This window comes from Pleurodeles waltl, chromosome 5, assembly GCF_031143425.1.
Source record: "Pleurodeles waltl isolate 20211129_DDA chromosome 5, aPleWal1.hap1.20221129, whole genome shotgun sequence".
Classification (NCBI taxonomy): domain Eukaryota; kingdom Metazoa; phylum Chordata; class Amphibia; order Caudata; family Salamandridae; genus Pleurodeles; species Pleurodeles waltl.
This window is the reverse complement of record NC_090444.1, coordinates 1,764,149,891-1,764,170,828: the sequence shown is the minus strand read 5'-3', so window position 1 is coordinate 1,764,170,828 and position 20,938 is coordinate 1,764,149,891. Positions and strand designations below refer to the sequence as shown.

Genomic DNA, 20,938 nt, shown 5'->3' with positions numbered 1-20,938 from the left:
CTACATGGTCCCAATCGGCAACACAGTGCAAACGTTCAGAATCATCAAATCATAAGCTGATGATAACTCATCCTATCCCTCTCCAAGGACAACACCAACACCTAAGCAAAGTTCAGAAGTCGCCATCTAGATGAAGTCCAACTGCCTCAAACTAAACTCAGACAAGACCAAGGAAGTACTCTTTAGGAAAGACCAGACTCTGGTCCATAACTTGGTGGCCATTAGAACATGGTCCCATCCCAACCCCCTCCAGCCAAGCCAGGAACCCTGGAATCATGGTCAACTTCAAACTACTGACACCAGGCTAAGTCAAATCAATCACCGTCTCCTGCCTCCATACCCTCAAGATTCTCAAGAAAATCTTCAGGTGGCTTCCTATACACTCACCAAAGAATCACCCGAGCACTCATCACCAGCAAGCTAGACAACTAAAATGCACTCTACAATGGAAGCTCCACTTCACTCACCAAGTGGCTCCAGGGTATTCAAAACACAGCAGTTACTCACACTCAACCTTCTCCCACATCTTTCCTCTACCTCAGAGACCTCCACTGGCTCAGCATACACAAACATGCACAGTTCAAACTGCTCACATACATACACAAAGCACTACATAATCTAGGCACCAGTTACCTGAACAACTGCATCAGCTTCCACACTCTCACCAGACACCTCTGCTCAGCAAACCTCCTGCTCACTACTATCCCCCGAATCTGAAGAGCCAGCACCGGTGGCTCGCCTTCCTGTACTTGGCTCCTAAAGCCTGAAAAGTACCCCTCCTTCACATTAAAGCAGCCAGCTCGGTCACAGAACACAGGAAAAAAGGAAATATTGGCTAATCACACAGGACCAAACAGGGCAGCAAGCTCTCTCTCCCCCCCTCATTCAGTGCCAGGATACCCTCCTGAATGAGATGCACTCTTTACAAGTACACTTAAAATAACATGGAAGGACAGTTCAAATAGTAAATCATCCAGAATCTGATCAAAATATACAGTGCTGCACTAACTGGTCATGTGCATTTAATCACCACATCCTTAGCTAAATAATTACATAGGAAAATTGGCCAAACCATGAAAAGGGGTTTTCCCTTTGTGGAATATTTACTTCTCAATGGACAATGATTGTTCAAATTGATCCCCATGTCTGAAATTTCCTTTCAGAGTAAAATGTTTTGCCTTTTCCTAACTCTTGCACAGGTCTGCAAAATTGTGATTTTGTAGCCATTCCAAGAAAAAAATGACCACTGATGCATGTGGATATCCCATCTGTCAGAATATGAATGCTCTCAGGGCATTCAATATTTAGATTTCTAGATATCTACAATTCTAGAAATTATGCTGATGAATAAGCGTCACATCTTTCAGGATCATCCCTTTTTCAATTGCTGGATTCATCTCTTGCTGATGGCTTGGTGGACACTTAAATACCAGCTGCTTACCTGATACTAAACAGACATATCATTGTTCACAGAAATAACTCCTCTGCTCTGTAAATTGCGCTAGGTGTGTGGATCTGATTGCCTGAACTGATAATGGCACCGAAAAACAAAGCCACTCTTTAACAGTAACTCTCCAGGTATGTAAATGGTTGGATCAAGGATAGCCTCGTAAAAGTGGATTTATGTAAATCAGGAACTGTTGGGATCAAAATGTTTATCAACTACCCAGAGGCGTTCAACTGAAGCGATAGAAAGGCTTTTTCTTTCCCACAACGAAGATCTTTGATATATAAAAGGCCAGAAGCATGCATAGGATGTCTGTCACCTTACAACATGCACCCTACTAATCATGTGATACTTACCAATTGGGTGGCTAAGATAATTTGGCTTTGGCAAAACCCCAAACCTGCTGGTCAAAGCTGAGATCTTACTAAAGGCACCAGTGTTGTGACAAAATGACTAGGTAAGGCAGTTATATCAGTAGCTTCTTTTTTCTTCCCACTACTCACTGGGCTTAACTGTGTGTGGCACAGAATAGGGGAGCTAATTTATCAATTCATCCAAACCAGTAAAATCAGTTAGTGGAAAGTCTTCAATTTGTGCGCTTAGCATATAAGAAGAACTCCTTTAATACTTTCTGAGTCCAAAATTAGTACACTAGCATCTTGGGCTGCTTTCAGGGCTAAGGATCTCTGCTCCTCAGAACCACCCTGCCCAATGAATTATCCTGTACTAATGCACTGCTCTACATTTCATTTGTTCATTGCAGCCCTGCTCTTAGTAGTTATTTATAAGGAGATATTTCTATAGAGTTTCTCTAGACAGCTGATCATATTTGCACCTAATACTTCGGTGGCAAAGTTGACTTCCTATAAGTTTTGTATACTTTCTACAGTGTCAAGATGCATCTCTGGGATATTAAGTCTCACAAACATCAGTTCATTAGTATTACCCATTTTTGAACTACCTTCAGCAAATTGCTTTTTAACGTGCAACTGATTATGAAGGATACTCATTGTACAACAAGCTGGTGTCATGGATTCCCGTTGGAGTACCACATCCCAGAGGAACCACTGCACCGTCAAGTTCTGTATTGGCTGCAGGGTCGGGGGCAGTCTGCCCTAAACCTAGGAAGAAAGCCGCAGAAAGTACAGATTAAACCAAACACGACCATACTTTCTGATGCCACATTAAAACACATGGTAAATAAACTAGTGAAGGAATCCGTCTCATGTTTGTTTAAGGCATGTTGTCCATTGACCGTAAAGTGATCACTGAATTGTACACTTACATTTCTAATGTTCGTTAACATGCTTGTTGAGACTTTCAGATCAGTTGCCTACATGTTATGAGTGAAAAACAGTAAACAAAAGCAACGGGCACAAAAAAAATCTAAAATGGTTTAAAATTTCGCAGAAGCGGACAAGTAAAAGCAGGGGAGATCCAACTGAATTTTTTAAACCACTTTTGCTGTCTGTCAATTCAGTTAACTGAGCAGGTTATGTATTACGTTTTCTTTGTCACCCTAAACCAGAATGGGAGGGTACAGGACACAGAAGCAGAAATAATGGGGCCGGTTCATAGCTGGTCACTACTGCAGGCTCAGCTGACAGAGAATGGTTCACCCTCCTGCTCCCACAGAGGCCTTCTAACTTGTAGTCTTCTAGGTTGCATTCTGCATCAGATTATTGGTCAGTAGAGTGTTGGTCACATACCTTTCACACTGTGTTTGCCCTTGGGTAACTTTGTTATATTGGCAGCTCCTTTCAATTCATGCCTAAAGAAAAAAATAAAATAAACACTGTTAATCAGTATTAACGTACTTTCAAGTAATACCTTACCTTAGGTTACGTTCTTTCTTGTGCATACTCTATCTAACCATAGGTTCCTCAGCTCGAGACTATCCCCAGATGCCAGACTGGACCTGAAGATTTTTCTTAACACTGCTCCTGCATGGCAGCAAGTGGCGTTGTATAAGCTGCAATGGATTGTCGTGTCCTCGCCCGGGACAGCCAGTCCACGTGCTAACGTAGTGGTGGCCATCTTGGCTCTGGTTGATTGATCCCTCAGACTTTCCACTAGGTTCTTTTGGACAATGCACAGCAGATTTAATACAGAAGACTATCCACCTTGATGCTGTTCATTTCTGTACTGCCTTACCCTTGTTTGTTCCAGAGAACCCCACAAAGAACTGATCGTCCACCCTATGGTCCTTGGTGCAATCAATGTAAAATCTCAAAGTTCTTTTAGGGGCCAAACAATAGAGGACCTCCTCTTTTGTGGGGTGAGGCGGAACAGTCAGCAATACCAGTCTGTCCGGGAATAAGGTGGTGAACGGAGGCAGAATAGATCGAACAAGAAGATCACTCATGCAACGAGTTGAAGTTATTGCAATGAGAAAGACCGTTTTAAGAGTTACGGGGTATGGAAGGAATGTGAGAATTAGGATCCCACTACAGCATCATAGAAGGTTTTGGGTGGAAACATTAACTAGATCTTTCAGAAACCACATCACAACACCCGGCAACTTTGCTTGTAATGGATCTGTATGGTAGGAACTACACCAGGCTTATCTCAGCTCCTTGCATGAACAGATTTTGTAGATGGGTGCCTGGCTGTTATCAAGACATCCACGACTTCAGGAGGAAGATCAAAAGCTGTCAGCTTTTGCTGCTCATCTCCACGTATTGGGGTATAGGTTGTCCAAGACCGGGTGTAGGATCCTGCCCTGCTGCTGCGAAAAAAGACTCTTCCAAAGTGGCAGCCTGATCAGAGGACAGATGCTCTTGTGTAGGAAGTTGGCTCTGTATGTGCTATTTCAAAGTAAGGAATAGCATGCACAGAGTCCAAGGGTTCCCCTTAGAGGTAAAATAGTGGTAAAAATAGATAATACTAATGCTCTATTTTGTGGTAGTGTGGTCGAGCAGTAGGCTTATCCAAGGAGTAGTGTTAAGCATTTGTTGTACATACACATAGACAATAAATGAGGTACACACACTCAGAGACAAATCCAGCCAATAGGTTTTTGTATAGAAAAATATCTTTTCTTAGTTTATTTTAAGAACCACAGGTTCAAATTCTACATGTAATATCTCATTCGAAAGGTATTGCAGGTAAGTACTTTAGGAACTTCAAATCATCAAAATTGCATGTATACTTTTCAAGTTATTCACAAATAGCTGTTTTAAAAGTGGACACTTAGTGCAATTTTCACAGTTCCTAGGGGAGGTAAGTATTTGTTAGGTTAACCAGGTAAGTAAGACACTTACAGGGCTTAGTTCTTGGTCCAAGGTAGCCCACCGTTGGGGGTTCAGAGCAACCCCAAAGTCACCACACCAGCAGCTCAGGGCCGGTCAGGTGCAGAGTTCAAAGTGGTGCCCAAAACACATAGGCTAGAATGGAGAGAAGGGGGTGCCCCGGTTCCGGTCTGCTTGCAGGTAAGTACCCGCGTCTTCGGAGGGCAGACCAGAGGGGTTTTGTAGGGCACCGGGGGGGACACAAGCCCACACAGAAATCTCACCCTCAGCAGCACGGGGGCGGCCGGGTGCAGTGTAGAAACAAGCGTCGGGTTCGCAATGTTAGTCTATGAGAGATCTCGGGATCCCTTCAGCGCTGCAGGCAGGCAAGGGGGGGATTCCTCGGGGAAACCTCCACTTGGGCAAGGGAGAGGGACTCCTGGGGGTCACTTCTCCAGTGAAAGTCCGGTCCTTCAGGTCCTGGGGGCTGCGGGTGCAGGGTCTCTCCCAGGCGTCGGGACTTTAGGTTCAAAGAGTCGCGGTCAGGGGAAGCCTCGGGATTCCCTCTGCAGGCGGCGCTGTGGGGGCTCAGGGGGGACAGGTTTTGGTACTCACAGTATCAGAGTAGTCCTGGGGTCCCTCCTGAGGTGTTGGATCGCCACCAGCCGAGTCGGGGTCGCCGGGTGCAGTGTTGCAAGTCTCACGCTTCTTGCGGGGAGCTTGCAGGGTTCTTTAAAGCTGCTGGAAACAAAGTTGCAGCTTTTCTTGGAGCAGGTCCGCTGTCCTCGGGAGTTTCTTGTCTTTTCGAAGCAGGGGCAGTCCTCAGAGGATGTCGAGGTCGCTGGTCCCTTTGGAAGGCGTCGCTGGAGCAGGATCTTTGGAAGGCAGGAGACAGGCCGGTGAGTTTCTGGAGCCAAGGCAGTTGTCGTCTTCTGGTCTTCCTCTGCAGGGGTTTTCAGCTAGGCAGTCCTTCTTCTTGTAGTTGCAGGAATCTAATTTTCTAGGGTTCAGGGTAGCCCTTAAATACTAAATTTAAGGGCGTGTTTAGGTCTGGGGGGTTAGTAGCCAATGGCTACTAGCCCTGAGGGTGGGTACACCCTCTTTGTGCCTCCTCCCAAGGGGAGGGGGTCACAATCCTAACCCTATTGGGGGAATCCTCCATCTGCAAGATGGAGGATTTCTAAAAGTTAGAGTCACCTCAGCTCAGGACACCTTAGGGGCTGTCCTGACTGGCCAGTGACTCCTCCTTGTTATTCTCATTATTTTCTCCGGCCTTGCCGCCAAAAGTGGGGCCTGGCCGGAGGGGGCGGGCAACTCCACTAGCTGGAGTGTCCTGCTGGGTTGGCACAAAGGAGGTGAGCCTTTGAGGCTCACCGCCAGGTGTGACAATGCCTGCCTGGGAGAGGTGTTAGCATCTCCACCCAGTGCAGGCTTTGTTACTGGCCTCAGAGTGACAAAGGCACTCTCCCCATGGGGCCAGCAACATGTCTCGGTTTGTGGCAGGCTGCTAAAACGAGTCAGCCTACACAGATAGTCGGTTAAGTTTCAGGGGGCACCTCTAAGGTGCCCTCTGTGGTGTATTTTACAATAAAATGTACACTGGCATCAGTGTGCATTTATTGTGCTGAGAAGTTTGATACCAAACTTCCCAGCTTTCAGTGTAGCCATTATGGTGCTGTGGAGTTCGTGTTTGACAGACTCCCAGACCATATACTCTTATGGCTACCCTGCACTTACAATGTCTAAGGTTTTGTTTAGACACTGTAGGGGTACCATGCTCATGCACTGGTACCCTCACCTATGGTATAGTGCACCCTGCCTTAGGGCTGTAAGGCCTGCTAGAGGGGTGTCTTACCTATACTGCATAGGCAGTGAGAGGCTGGCATGGCACCCTGAGGGGAGTGCCATGTCGACTTACTCGTTTTGTCCTCACTAGCACACACAAGCTGGCAAGCAGTGTGTCTGTGCTGAGTGAGAGGTCTCCAGGGTGGCATAAGACATGCTGCAGCCCTTAGAGACCTTCCTTGGCATCAGGGCCCTTGGTACTAGAAGTACCAGTTACAAGGGACTTATCTGGATGCCAGGGTCTGCCAATTGTGGATACAAAAGTACAGGTTAGGGAAAGAACACTGGTGCTGGGGCCTGGTTAGCAGACCTCAGCACACTTTCAATTGTAAACATAGCATCAGCAAAGGCAAAAAGTCAGGGGGCAACCATGCCAAGGAGGCATTTCCTTACACAACCCCCCCCCAAACGAAAGAGGATGAGACTAACCTTTCCCAAGAGAGTCTTCATTTTCTAAGTGGAAGAACCTGGAAAGGCCATCTGCATTGGCATGGGCAGTCCCAGGTCTGTGTTCCACTATAAAGTCCATTCCCTGTAGGGAGATGGACCACCTCAACAGTTTAGGATTTTCACCTTTCATTTGCATCAGCCATTTGAGAGGTCTGTGGTCAGTTTGAACTAGGAAGTGAGTCCCAAAGAGGTATGGTCTCAGCTTCTTCAGGGACCAAACCACAGCAAAGGCCTCCCTCTCAATGGCACTCCAACGCTGCTCCCTGGGGAGTAACCTCCTGCTAATGAAAGCAACAGGCTGGTCAAGGCCATCATCATTTGTTTGGGACAAAACTGCCCCTATCCCATGTTCAGAGGCATCAGTCTGCACAATGAACTGCTTAGAATAATCTGGAGCTTTGAGAACTGGTGCTGAGCACATTGCCTGTTTCAGGGTGTCAAAGGCCTGTTGGCATTCCACAGTCCAGTTTACTTTCTTGGGCATTTTCTTGGAGGTGAGTTCAGTGAGGGCTGTCACAATGGATCCATATCCCTTCACAAACCTCCTGTAATACCCAGTCAAGCCAAGGAATGCCCTGACTTGAGTCTGGGTTTTTGGAGCTACCCAGTCCAGAATAGTCTGGATCTTGGGTTGGAGTGGCTGAACTTGGCCTCCACCTACAAGGTGGCCCAAGTAAACCACAGTTCCCTGCCCTATCTGGCATTTGGATGCCTTGATAGAGAGGCCTGCAGATTGCAGAGCCTTCAAAACCTTCCTCAGGTGGACCAGGTGATCCGGCCAGGTGGAGCTAAAGACAGCAATATCATCAAGATAAGCTGTGCTAAAGGACTCCAAGCCAGCAAGGACTTGATTCACCAACCTTTGGAAGGTGGCAGGGGCATTCTTTAAACCAAAGGGCATAACAGTAAACTGATAATGCCCATCAGGTGTGGAGAATGCTGTTTTCTCTTTTGCTCCAGGTGCCATTTTTATTTGCCAGTACCCTGCTGTCAAGTCAAAGGTACTTAGGAATTTGGCAGCACCTAATTTGTCTATGAGCTCATCAGCTCTTGGAATTGGATGAGCATCTGTCTTGGTGACAGAATTGAGCCCTCTGTAGTCCACACAAAACCTCATCTCTTTCTTTCCATCTTTGGTGTGAGGTTTGGGGACTAAGACCACTGGGCTAGCCCAGGGGCTGTCAGAGCGCTCAATCACTCCCAATTCCAGCATCTTGTGGACTTCCACCTTGATGCTTTCCTTAACATGGTCAGACTGTCTAAAGATTTTGTTCTTGACAGGCATGCTGTCTCCTGTGTCCACATCATGGGTACACAGGTGTGTCTGACCAGGGGTTAAGGAGAAGAGTTCAGGAAACTGTTGTAGGACTCTCCTACAATCAGCTTGCTGTTGGCCAGAGAGGGTGTCTGAGTAGATCACTCCATCTACTGTGCCATCTTTTGGGTCTGATGACAGAAGATCAGGGAGAGGTTCACTCTCTGCCTCCTGATCCTCATCTGTTACCATCAACAGATTCACATCAGCCCTGTCATGGAAGAGCTTAAGGCGGTTCACATGGATCACCCTCTTGGGGCTCCTGCTTGTGCCCAGGTCCACCAGGTAGGTGACCTGACTCTTCCTTTCTAGTACTGGGTAAGGGCCACTCCATTTGTCCTGGAGTGCCCTGGGAGCCACAGGCTCCAGAACCCAGACTTTCTGCCCTGGTTGGAACTCAACCAGTGCAGCCTTTTGGTCATACCAAAACTTCTGGAGCTGTTGGCTGGCCTCAAGGTTTTTGGTTGCCTTTTCCATGTACTCTGCCATTCTAGAGCGAAGGCCAAGTACATAGTCCACTATGTCTTGCTTAGGCTCATGGAGAGGTCTCTCCCAGCCTTCTTTAACAAGAGCTAGTGGTCCTCTTACAGGATGACCAAACAGAAGTTCAAAGGGTGAGAATCCTACTCCCTTCTGTGGCACCTCTCTGTAAGCGAAAAGCAGACATGGCAAGAGGACATCCCATCTCCTTTTGAGTTTTTCTGGGAGCCCCATGATCATGCCTTTTAATGTCTTGTTGAATCTCTCAACCAAGCCATTAGTTTGTGGATGGTATGGTGTAGTGAATTTATAAGTCACTCCACACTCATTCCACATGTGCTTTAGGTATGCTGACATGAAGTTGGTACCTCTGTCAGACACCACCTCCTTAGGGAAACCCACTCTGGTAAAGATACCAATGAGGGCCTTGGCTACTGCAGGGGCAGTAGTCGACCTAAGGGGAATAGCTTCAGGGTACCTGGTAGCATGATCCACTACTACCAGGATATACATATTTCCTGAGGCTGTGGGAGGTTCTAGTGGACCAACTATGTCCACACCCACTCTTTCAAAGGGAACCCCCACCACTGGAAGTGGAATGAGGGGGGCCTTTGGATGCCCACCTGTCTTACCACTGGCTTGACAGGTGGGGCAGGAGAGGCAAAACTCCTTAACCATGTTGGACATATTGGGCCAGTAGAAGTGGTTGACTAACCTCTCCCACGTCTTGGTTTGTCCCAAATGTCCAGCAAGGGGAATGTCATGGGCCAATGTTAGGATGAACTTCCTGAACAGCTGAGGCACTACCACTCTCCTAGTGGCACCAGGTTTGGGGTCTCTGGCCTCAGTGTACAGGAGTCCATCTTCCCAATAGACCCTATGCGTTCCATTTTTCTTGCCTTTGGACTCTTCAGCAGCTTGCTGCCTAAGGCCTTCAAGAGAGGGACAGGTTTCTTGTCCCTTACACAGCACCTCCCTTGAGGGTCCCCCTGGGCCTAAGAGCTCAACCTGATAAGGTTCAAGCTCCAAAGGCTCAGTTCCCTCAGAGGGCAGAACTTCTTCCTGAGAAGAGAGGTTCCCTTTCTTTTGCTGTGTTGTAGTTGGTTTCCCAACTGACTTTCCTGTTCTCTTGGTAGGCTGGGCCATTCTTCCAGACTCCAGCTCTACTTGTTCACCCTGTGCCTTGCATTGTGCTCTTGTTTTCACACACACCAGTTCAGGGATACCCAGCATTGCTGCATGGGTTTTTAGTTCTACCTCAGCCCATGCTGAGGACTCCAGGTCATTTCCAAGCAGACAGTCCACTGGGATATTTGAGGAGACCACCACCTGTTTCAGGCCATTGACCCCTCCCCATTCTAAAGTAACCATTGCCATGGGATGTACTTTTCTCTGATTGTCAGCGTTGGTGACTGTGTACGTTTTTCCAGTCAGGTATTGGCCAGGGGAAACCAGTTTCTCTGTCACCATGGTGACACTGGCACCTGTATCCCTCAGGCCCTCTATTCTAGTCCCATTAATTAAGAGTTGCTGTCTGTATTTTTGCATGTTAGGCGGCCAGACAGCTAGTGTGGCTAAATCCACCCCACCCTCAGAAACTAGAGTAGCTTCAGTGTGGACCCTGATTTGCTCTGGGCACACTGTTGATCCCACTTGGAGACTAGCCATACCAGTGTTACCTGGATGGGAGTTTGGAGTGGAACCTTTCTTGGGACAGGCCTTGTCTCCAGTTTGGTGTCCATGCTGTTTACAGCTATGACACCAGGCCTTTTTGGGATCAAAGTTTTTACCCTTGTACCCATTGTTTTGTGAAGAGGCTCTGGGCCCACCCTCCTGTGCAGGTTTTTGGGGGCCTGTAGAAGACTCTTTACTATTTTTAGTTTTGGTTGTCTCATCACCCTTCCCCTGGGGAGTCTTTGTGACCCCTTTCTTTTGGTCACCCCCTGTTGAAGTCTTGGACACCCTTGTCTTGACCCAATGGTCCGCCTTCTTTCCCAATTCTTGGGGAGAAATTGGTCCTAGGTCTACCAGATGCTGATGCAGTTTATCATTGAAACAATTACTTAACAGGTGTTCTTTCACAAATAAATTGTACAGCCCATCATAATTACTTACACCACTGCCTTGAATCCAACCATCTAGTGTTTTCACTGAGTAGTCTACAAAGTCAACCCAGGTCTGGCTCGAGGATTTTTGAGCCCCCCTGAATCTAATCCTATACTCCTCAGTGGAGAATCCAAAGCCCTCAATCAGGGTACCCTTCATGAGGTCATAAGATTCTGCATCTTGTCCAGAGAGTGTGAGGAGTCTATCCCTACACTTTCCTGTGAACATTTCCCAAAGGAGAGCACCCCAGTGAGATCTGTTCACTTTTCTGGTTACACAAGCCCTCTCAAAAGCTGTGAACCATTTGGTGATGTCATCACCATCTTCATATTTAGTTACAATCCCTTTAGGGATTTTCAACATGTCAGGAGAATCTCTGACCCTATTTATGTTGCTGCCACCATTGATGGGTCCTAGGCCCATCTCTTGTCTTTCCCTCTCTATGGCTAGGATCTGTCTTTCCAAAGCCAATCTTTTGGCCATCCTGGCTAACTGGATGTCCTCTTCACTGGGGTTATCCTCAGTGATTTCAGAGGTGTTGGTCTCTCCTGTGAGGGAACCAGCATCTCTGACTATTATTTTTGGAGTCAGGGTTTGAGGGACCCTGTTCTCCCTAGATAGGACTGGTAGGGGGGAATTGTCCTCCAAGTCACTATCCTCTTCCTCTGAGTTGCCACCCTCAGAGGGGTTGGCCTTTTCAAACTCTGCCAAAAGCTCCTGGAGCTGTATTTTGGTAGGTTTGGGGCCCATTGTTATTTTCTTTATTTTACAGAGTGACCTTAGCTCCCTCATCTTAAGATGGAGGTAAGGTGTGGTGTCGAGTTCCACCACAGTCACATCTGTGCTAGACATTTTGCTTCTAAAAGTTGGAATACTTTTTAAGAATCTACAACTGGTTCTAGAATCTAATTCAAACTTTTACAAACTTTTAAACTCTAAAAGAAATGCTAAACAGAATCTAACACAAGGCCCTAGCAGGTCTTTTAAGAATTTAGAAAACTTTTCAAATTGCAAAAATCAATTTCTAATGACAATTTTGGAATTTGTCGTGTGATCAGGTATTGGCTGAGTAGTCCAGCAAATGCAAAGTCTTGTACCCCACCGCTGATCCACCAATGTAGGAAGTTGGCTCTGTATGTGCTATTTCAAAGTAAGGAATAGCATGCACAGAGTCCAAGGGTTCCCCTTAGAGGTAAAATAGTGGTAAAAATAGATAATACTAATGCTCTATTTTGTGGTAGTGTGGTCGAGCAGTAGGCTTATCCAAGGAGTAGTGTTAAGCATTTGTTGTACATACACATAGACAATAAATGAGGTACACACACTCAGAGACAAATCCAGCCAATAGGTTTTTGTATAGAAAAATATCTTTTCTTAGTTTATTTTAAGAACCACAGGTTCAAATTCTACATGTAATATCTCATTCGAAAGGTATTGCAGGTAAGTACTTTAGGAACTTCAAATCATCAAAATTGCATGTATACTTTTCAAGTTATTCACAAATAGCTGTTTTAAAAGTGGACACTTAGTGCAATTTTCACAGTTCCTAGGGGAGGTAAGTATTTGTTAGGTTAACCAGGTAAGTAAGACACTTACAGGGCTTAGTTCTTGGTCCAAGGTAGCCCACCGTTGGGGGTTCAGAGCAACCCCAAAGTCACCACACCAGCAGCTCAGGGCCGGTCAGGTGCAGAGTTCAAAGTGGTGCCCAAAACACATAGGCTAGAATGGAGAGAAGGGGGTGCCCCGGTTCCGGTCTGCTTGCAGGTAAGTACCCGCGTCTTCGGAGGGCAGACCAGAGGGGTTTTGTAGGGCACCGGGGGGGACACAAGCCCACACAGAAATCTCACCCTCAGCAGCACGGGGGCGGCCGGGTGCAGTGTAGAAACAAGCGTCGGGTTCGCAATGTTAGTCTATGAGAGATCTCGGGATCCCTTCAGCGCTGCAGGCAGGCAAGGGGGGGATTCCTCGGGGAAACCTCCACTTGGGCAAGGGAGAGGGACTCCTGGGGGTCACTTCTCCAGTGAAAGTCCGGTCCTTCAGGTCCTGGGGGCTGCGGGTGCAGGGTCTCTCCCAGGCGTCGGGACTTTAGGTTCAAAGAGTCGCGGTCAGGGGAAGCCTCGGGATTCCCTCTGCAGGCGGCGCTGTGGGGGCTCAGGGGGGACAGGTTTTGGTACTCACAGTATCAGAGTAGTCCTGGGGTCCCTCCTGAGGTGTTGGATCGCCACCAGCCGAGTCGGGGTCGCCGGGTGCAGTGTTGCAAGTCTCACGCTTCTTGCGGGGAGCTTGCAGGGTTCTTTAAAGCTGCTGGAAACAAAGTTGCAGCTTTTCTTGGAGCAGGTCCGCTGTCCTCGGGAGTTTCTTGTCTTTTCGAAGCAGGGGCAGTCCTCAGAGGATGTCGAGGTCGCTGGTCCCTTTGGAAGGCGTCGCTGGAGCAGGATCTTTGGAAGGCAGGAGACAGGCCGGTGAGTTTCTGGAGCCAAGGCAGTTGTCGTCTTCTGGTCTTCCTCTGCAGGGGTTTTCAGCTAGGCAGTCCTTCTTCTTGTAGTTGCAGGAATCTAATTTTCTAGGGTTCAGGGTAGCCCTTAAATACTAAATTTAAGGGCGTGTTTAGGTCTGGGGGGTTAGTAGCCAATGGCTACTAGCCCTGAGGGTGGGTACACCCTCTTTGTGCCTCCTCCCAAGGGGAGGGGGTCACAATCCTAACCCTATTGGGGGAATCCTCCATCTGCAAGATGGAGGATTTCTAAAAGTTAGAGTCACCTCAGCTCAGGACACCTTAGGGGCTGTCCTGACTGGCCAGTGACTCCTCCTTGTTATTCTCATTATTTTCTCCGGCCTTGCCGCCAAAAGTGGGGCCTGGCCGGAGGGGGCGGGCAACTCCACTAGCTGGAGTGTCCTGCTGGGTTGGCACAAAGGAGGTGAGCCTTTGAGGCTCACCGCCAGGTGTGACAATGCCTGCCTGGGAGAGGTGTTAGCATCTCCACCCAGTGCAGGCTTTGTTACTGGCCTCAGAGTGACAAAGGCACTCTCCCCATGGGGCCAGCAACATGTCTCGGTTTGTGGCAGGCTGCTAAAACTAGTCAGCCTACACAGATAGTCGGTTAAGTTTCAGGGGGCACCTCTAAGGTGCCCTCTGTGGTGTATTTTACAATAAAATGTACACTGGCATCAGTGTGCATTTATTGTGCTGAGAAGTTTGATACCAAACTTCCCAGCTTTCAGTGTAGCCATTATGGTGCTGTGGAGTTCGTGTTTGACAGACTCCCAGACCATATACTCTTATGGCTACCCTGCACTTACAATGTCTAAGGTTTTGTTTAGACACTGTAGGGGTACCATGCTCATGCACTGGTACCCTCACCTATGGTATAGTGCACCCTGCCTTAGGGCTGTAAGGCCTGCTAGAGGGGTGTCTTACCTATACTGCATAGGCAGTGAGAGGCTGGCATGGCACCCTGAGGGGAGTGCCATGTCGACTTACTCGTTTTGTCCTCACTAGCACACACAAGCTGGCAAGCAGTGTGTCTGTGCTGAGTGAGAGGTCTCCAGGGTGGCATAAGACATGCTGCAGCCCTTAGAGACCTTCCTTGGCATCAGGGCCCTTGGTACTAGAAGTACCAGTTACAAGGGACTTATCTGGATGCCAGGGTCTGCCAATTGTGGATACAAAAGTACAGGTTAGGGAAAGAACACTGGTGCTGGGGCCTGGTTAGCAGACCTCAGCACACTTTCAATTGTAAACATAGCATCAGCAAAGGCAAAAAGTCAGGGGGCAACCATGCCAAGGAGGCATTTCCTTACATCTTGCCCAGAAATCCCAGGTGCATTCTCCTGGAGGCACTAACATGACTTGAGCACAGTCATTCCTGATCTCCAGAACGTGAGGAGGCAGAAAGGCATACAGGAGTCCAAGCTAGCTCAGATCTAGGCAGAATGTGTCTCAGTGAGAGTCTTCTTAGGAACCCAGCACACAAAAATGCCGAAATTGTTTTTTCTTGACTGTGGCAAAGAGACTCAGCATTGTTCTTGTAATCTCTGGAAGTCGCCGGTGCCACATCAGGGCATAAATGCCACTTGCGATCCGCTAGGCATCGCTGGCTGAGTTAATCCGTCCTGCTGTGACAAGTTCAGCCAGTTCTAGAGGTGAAAAGCCTACACCCTGCTCTACCTGCTGTAGTACATCATGGAAGAAGCGGTCCACAAGTGCCTTTCTTTCGTGGTCAGTGATGCAGATTTTGGTTTTGTGCCACTGGATCATCTTGGGGTTCATCTGGGCACAACTGCCGCAGGCCTTGGAGATGTTCAACAACCCCAGACACCGGAGGTATACCTCATAAGGGTCTGTCAGACATCTGTTTGTATTCGTCCCTACAAGGCTTATACTCTAGTTTCGGTGAGGACACGTCCATTGCACAGTAGAAAAAGAAATTTCGAATGAAATCTTTCTCAGAGACAAGGTAAAACCCCGGGAGCAAGCTTGAGAGCTGTATCCTCAGGGCAGAAAGAAAGGAACTGATGTCAGTGAGCAGATGAGGCAGTTACATGTTGCTCTGATGTCACTTTTGTGGTGGGTCGAAGTCAAAACGGAGCTGCACTACATCACTTGCTGGCATGTGGAAGCAATGCAGAGAAAGATCTCTGGATCCACTCTGACGACTAAGGGTCTTCACGATGTGAGGAATATGTAGGTGGAAGTATCCATCAGAAAAACATAACATAAAACAAGTCTGATCATTTTCATCAAAATCTGCTAGTGTGGTCCTCATCTACTATTTTATTTCTTTAATCAATAAGTCTCCAAACTTAACCCAGGTGAAATGGGACTTCAATATTCTAATAGAAACTCAGACTTAGTGCATCATGTTATGGCAACTTTGCTGAAAAGACTAGAGCTCTCCTCAACTAACCGTGGAGCTGACTGAGTCCCCCTCAAGGTGAATAAGTGAGAATGTATTAAAGTATGGTAAAGCTGGAGTTACACAGGGCAAATCTCCCCGTTTTCTCTCACCACCACATGAACTGGCCTGTGTCTTCTTCACTCGAGATTTCATTACTTCAAACTCACAATTTGCTTTATCACGGGATGATCAAGAGTCAAACTGGGATTCAAGGTTGTGAGATAAATCTACGTCTTATGGTTTTTACTGGGATAAATTCCACCTGCTAAAAGCAAGTGGAATTTTGTCCCGGAAAAGTGGAAGGAATGTAGAATAATATGCAGAAAACTGGAACAGCACAGAGTAACCATTCCTTGCACAATAACTCATACCAATGCGGTAATATATCACCCTTTAGTATCGGAAACTCCAAGTACTCAATGTGCACCTTAGTCTCCACATCAAAATCCACGGAAAATATGTACACAAATCATGAAGGGTGAGCTTACTTCCCTAGCATTACTGAAGGCCATGTGACTCTTAAATGGGTTTGAGCTGCTCAAAGTACTTAGAAAGGTTTCTAAAAATATCACAGTACTCTATACATTCATACACACACCTCTTAATTTACTGTTAATACCAGAAATGGTAAGGGAGGTCCAGAGAAGCAACTCAATTCTGTTCCTTGCAGTTATTGCTCTGAAATGCAGATCCCATGTTTGAGCCTTAAGAGTTCCCTCTGTTGTGTCATCTAAAAGTGAGAGTGTTTGCGCCAGTCTACCGTGTATCGGTTGTTAACAGATGTAACTGTGTTCTGGAATAATGACTATCCATCTGCTCGTGGAATCGGTTTAGCTGGATGTGCACTGCTATGTGTTTGTTCTTCATTTTATTTAAAAATGATAACGTGTTAAAAAATAATAATAATACATAAATAAAAGTGAAGGTGTCCTACTATTCTCAACTTACTATTGGCACTGCAAGAATAACCCACTGCAACCTTTCTTTTTCTCCTAAAACGTTTGCAATGGCAAGCTGTGATTTATCTTAAACAGAGCTTTCTTGTGTATGCCTGAATGTAAGTAAAGGTATTTGTATAGCACAAACTCTAGATCAGAAGCAATAAAGCGCTAAACAACATGCCTATGGGTATGATTTAAGGTTGTTTAATGCGAGGAATCAGACAGATGAGAAGCTATTGTATGGGGGATAGTGTTCCTTGAAATGTCATCCATACACCTAAGTAGGCTTAGCTATGGGTGTCTTGAATTATTTAAAAAATGCTAAATAAACAGCAGCGTATTGATACAAGAGGACACCCTAGCAACACACAATCCTAGAAATGTCAAGTTACTTACATGTTTCCCAGTGCAACCTCTCCTAGTAGTAGCAAACCAATAGGGTTGCCGGGAAGGGTGTGGCAGTAATTTGCACTTTTGGAAACCATGTCGGCAAAATAGATGCCTTTGCCAAACATGTACCCAGTCTGAAAAAAAATAAAAATGCAAAAAACTTAGTTAAGTGGTAAAAAAAAAAAACAGACACAAAAAAGCCAAAAGGTATACAAATAAATGCCAGAATATTATGTGCTGAAACATCTGTATTTAGTTATTGAGTCACCTGCACAACTCAAATGGTAACTAAGTGAGACCAGCATGCATGTGCTTAGTATTTCCCCTCTTAAAATGCAGTTGTACTGATCGAGACAAAGTTAACCCTTTAATCTTTATAAAGGGTGTAATTTTGCCATCTCAGAAATTTTGAAATTTGAACAACATGCACCAAAGGAGAGACAAAAAAATTAAGAGAGAAAATAACACATTACCTTTGGTAAAGCCTTTACTCGTAGAGACTGTCTACACATTATTCTTGTGAATACCCACAGACCCCAGGCTCGGTCTGGAGGTTTTTGAAGCAATTCCCTTGCGCATCAGTAAGTGGTGTGTAGCGGCTTCACGCTGGATCCTTACCACCCAGATTTGACATCGAGATCACTAGACCATGCACTCAGGTCTGTTTCTTTCGGAACTCTGTGCCATCAGACACGGAGAACACAGAAATCAGAATTTGCCAGTTTACAGTTCTCTAGATTGAGATCCTATTCATTTACAGTCTGAATCCATTTCACATAATGGGAAGATGGGTGGGACGGTGAGAAATCTGCAGGTGAAGTCACCACCAGATTAACATACCAAAGTTAAGTAACTTGCCATTGTAATAGATGCCTCTGCCCACAGATTCCTCATCATGTGAATAGATATCAAAGCAGTGCCACCCCGGGTGGTGAATCTGTGGGATAGTTCAAACCAGGAAATCCTGCAGGACACAGTGGGCAAAACGTACATCCTCCTTGACCTGGCTATCCAGTCAGTAGCACTTTGTAAACATAAGAACTAACACACACATAGCCAACTGGCAGATATCCAAGTCTGGCACTTACCACTCCAGCCCATGCAGGAGTCCTGAGCCACTGTCGAGGGGAAAAGTGTCCCACAGGGAGAATGGTCTTGGGTACTCCAATGCGGAAAAGCTTGGGCACTGCACATTCTCTACGGTGGCAAAAAGATCATGCCAGGGTAAGAACTGGGATCCCAAGAAGGCTTGGTGCGTCAATTGCAAAGCCAATGGACACCGAACTGGAGACCCTACCTGTCCCAAAAAGAAACCCCCTAGTGCTCTCAAAGGTCCATCCCATGGCAATGGCATCCTTAGAGTGGGAGGGGATACTATCCAGAAAATTGTGGTGGTATCCTCTGCAATTCCTGTAGCCTGTCTGTTAGGTAGTGATCTGGAGTCCTTAGCATGGAGGGGGAGTGAGAAGGGGAGGGGGTGGAGGGGTCTCCCCTTCTCCTCAGGGATAAGACCTGTCAGCCCGCGAAGGAACTGAGCCCCAGGAACTTGAGGCTTGCAGGGCTCTTGTGCCCGGGGGGGGGGGGGGGAGGGGGGGGGGGCACTCAAGGGAAGAGCTGTGCCAGGGACAGAGGTCCTGTCCCGCTATTGACAGGACCTCTGGGATCCTATTCATTTACAGTATGAATCCATTTCACAGAATGGGAAGATGGGTGGGCCGGTGAGGAATCTGCAGGTTCTGCACTGCACATTCTCTACGGTGGCAAAAAGATCATGCCAGGGTTCTACCCACTGTTGGAAGATTCTCTTCACCACCTCAGAGTGCAACTGCAATTCGTGATCCGCTAGGCAATGTCAGCTGAGATCATCCGCCCTGGTGTTTACAGATACAGATCCTTCCAGGAATTGGACGAACAGGGAGATGCCTCGAGTGTTCAGTCACTTCCAGAAACAGAGCTTCCTGGCCTGACCTACATTCCCACACCACCCTGTTTGCTGCAGTACCACATGGCGAATGTGTTGGCTGTGAGAACCTGTACTCCTTCCCCCTTGATGACCAGAAGGAACACCTTCAATACCAAGCCAAATTGCTTGTAACTCGACAAGGTTGTTGTGGAAGTGAGCCTCCGCTGGAGACCAGTGAGCCCTCATGCCCACATCTCCCAATCTCTCCAAACCAGCAATGATGCATCAATCACAACCGCTTGCTCTGGGTGGGGTAGAGAGAGGAGTCTGCCACTGGTTCAACAGCAGTTGAGAAATCAACACTGCATTCTCTCACAGTCTCCTCTGACATCTGGATGGAATCAGAGTTCTGCTTGGATTTGAGCTTACCGGGACATCAGATCCCACTACAGAGCCTGCAAATTCCACACAGCACAGTCCACAAGCAGGATACAGGAGGGCAAGTGTCAAGAAGCCTCAGAGTTGCTCTGACTGAGACCTAGGTCAAGGGTTGAAATATCAGGAACGTAGCCCAAATGTTCTGGGCTCGTTCAGGCTCAGAAAAACACTGTATCCAGTATGGCTCCGATGAATGGACGCCATTGTGAAGTCAGGTGTGACTACGACACATTGATGCAAAAACCCAACAATATCAACAGGTCATCAGTTGCCTGGCGAATGTTTACAACTGTTTGAGGTAAGCCTGCTTCAGAGGTACAGCAAAGGCTGGTATTCCCATCCCCCACAGATGGGCTGCAACCATCACCTATGTGAACACCAGAGGTGTATCGTATGGCCAAAAGGGAGCACAGAGAACTGAACGTGTTCCTAGTCTACCTGAAACCTCTGGCAATGCTTGTGAGATTACAGTACATGGATGCAAAAGTAAGCATTCTGCAAATCCAATGCCACTATTTGGTTCCAGAGCAGACATAACTTGGGCCAGAGTGAGCATCTTGAACTTTTCTTTCCAGAGACAAACGTTTAGAGGGCAAAGACAGAGAATGGGACAAATGCCTCTGTCCTTCTTCAGCACCAGAAAAAAGCAAGCCCCCAAACTCTGATGCTGGCATCCTCTCAGTGGCTCCCTGGGTCAAGAGAGCCGGAACTTCTCCTCAGAATATGGACATGTCCTCTGAAAGGTGCTGCGATGTAGGTGGCACATCTAAGGGATGAGACAGGAAGGGGGTAACTATGTTCCACAATTTGGAGCAATCACTGGTTGGAAGTGATGCTCTTTTACCCGGGCAGTGAAAAGTGATGTGGCGTCTGTAAAGAAATGGCTCCCTGTTGCAGTTACCCCCCACTTTTTGCCTGATACTGATGCCGACTTGACTGAGAAGTGTGCTGGGACCCTGCTAACCAGGCCCCAGCACCAGTGTTCTTTCATCTAAAATGTACCATTGTCTCCACAATTGGCACAACCCTGGCACTCAGGTAAGTCCCTTGTAACTGGTACCCCCTGGTACCAAGGGCCCTGATGCCAGGGAAGGTCTCTAAGGGCTGCAGCATGCCTTATGCCACCCTAGGGACCCCTCACTCCGCACAGACACACTGCTTGCCAGCTTGTGAGTGCTAGTGAGGAGAAAATGACTAAGTCGACATGGCACTCCACTCAGGGTGCCATGCCAACCTCACACTGCCTATGGCATAGGTAAGTCACCCCTCTAGCAGGCCTTACAGCCCTAAGGCAGGGTGCACTATACCACAGGTGAGGGCACAGGTGCATGAGCACTATGCCCCTACAGTGTCTAAACAAAACCTTAGACATTGTAAGTGCAGGGTAGCCATAAGAGTATATGGTCTGGGAGTCTGTCAAAAACGAACTCCACAGCTCCATAATGGCTACACTGAATACTGGGAAGCTTGGTATCAAACTGCTCAGAATAATAAA

The 20,938-nt window shown here is 47.2% G+C and overlaps 1 protein-coding gene across 1 annotated transcript in view; it reads right to left on the bottom strand.

The window, feature by feature from the left end:
* PARP1 (poly(ADP-ribose) polymerase 1) overlaps positions 1 to 20,938 on the bottom strand; it is a 377,066-nt gene that overhangs the window by 47,259 nt on the left and 308,869 nt on the right. Inside the window, exons 20-22 of the mRNA XM_069236169.1 lie at positions 17,109 to 17,236; positions 3,157 to 3,218; positions 2,454 to 2,568 (exon numbers count right to left, since the gene is read on the bottom strand). Coding sequence (XP_069092270.1) covers positions 2,454 to 2,568; positions 3,157 to 3,218; positions 17,109 to 17,236 — 305 coding nt within the window. The remainder of the gene's footprint in view (positions 1 to 2,453; positions 2,569 to 3,156; positions 3,219 to 17,108; positions 17,237 to 20,938) is intronic.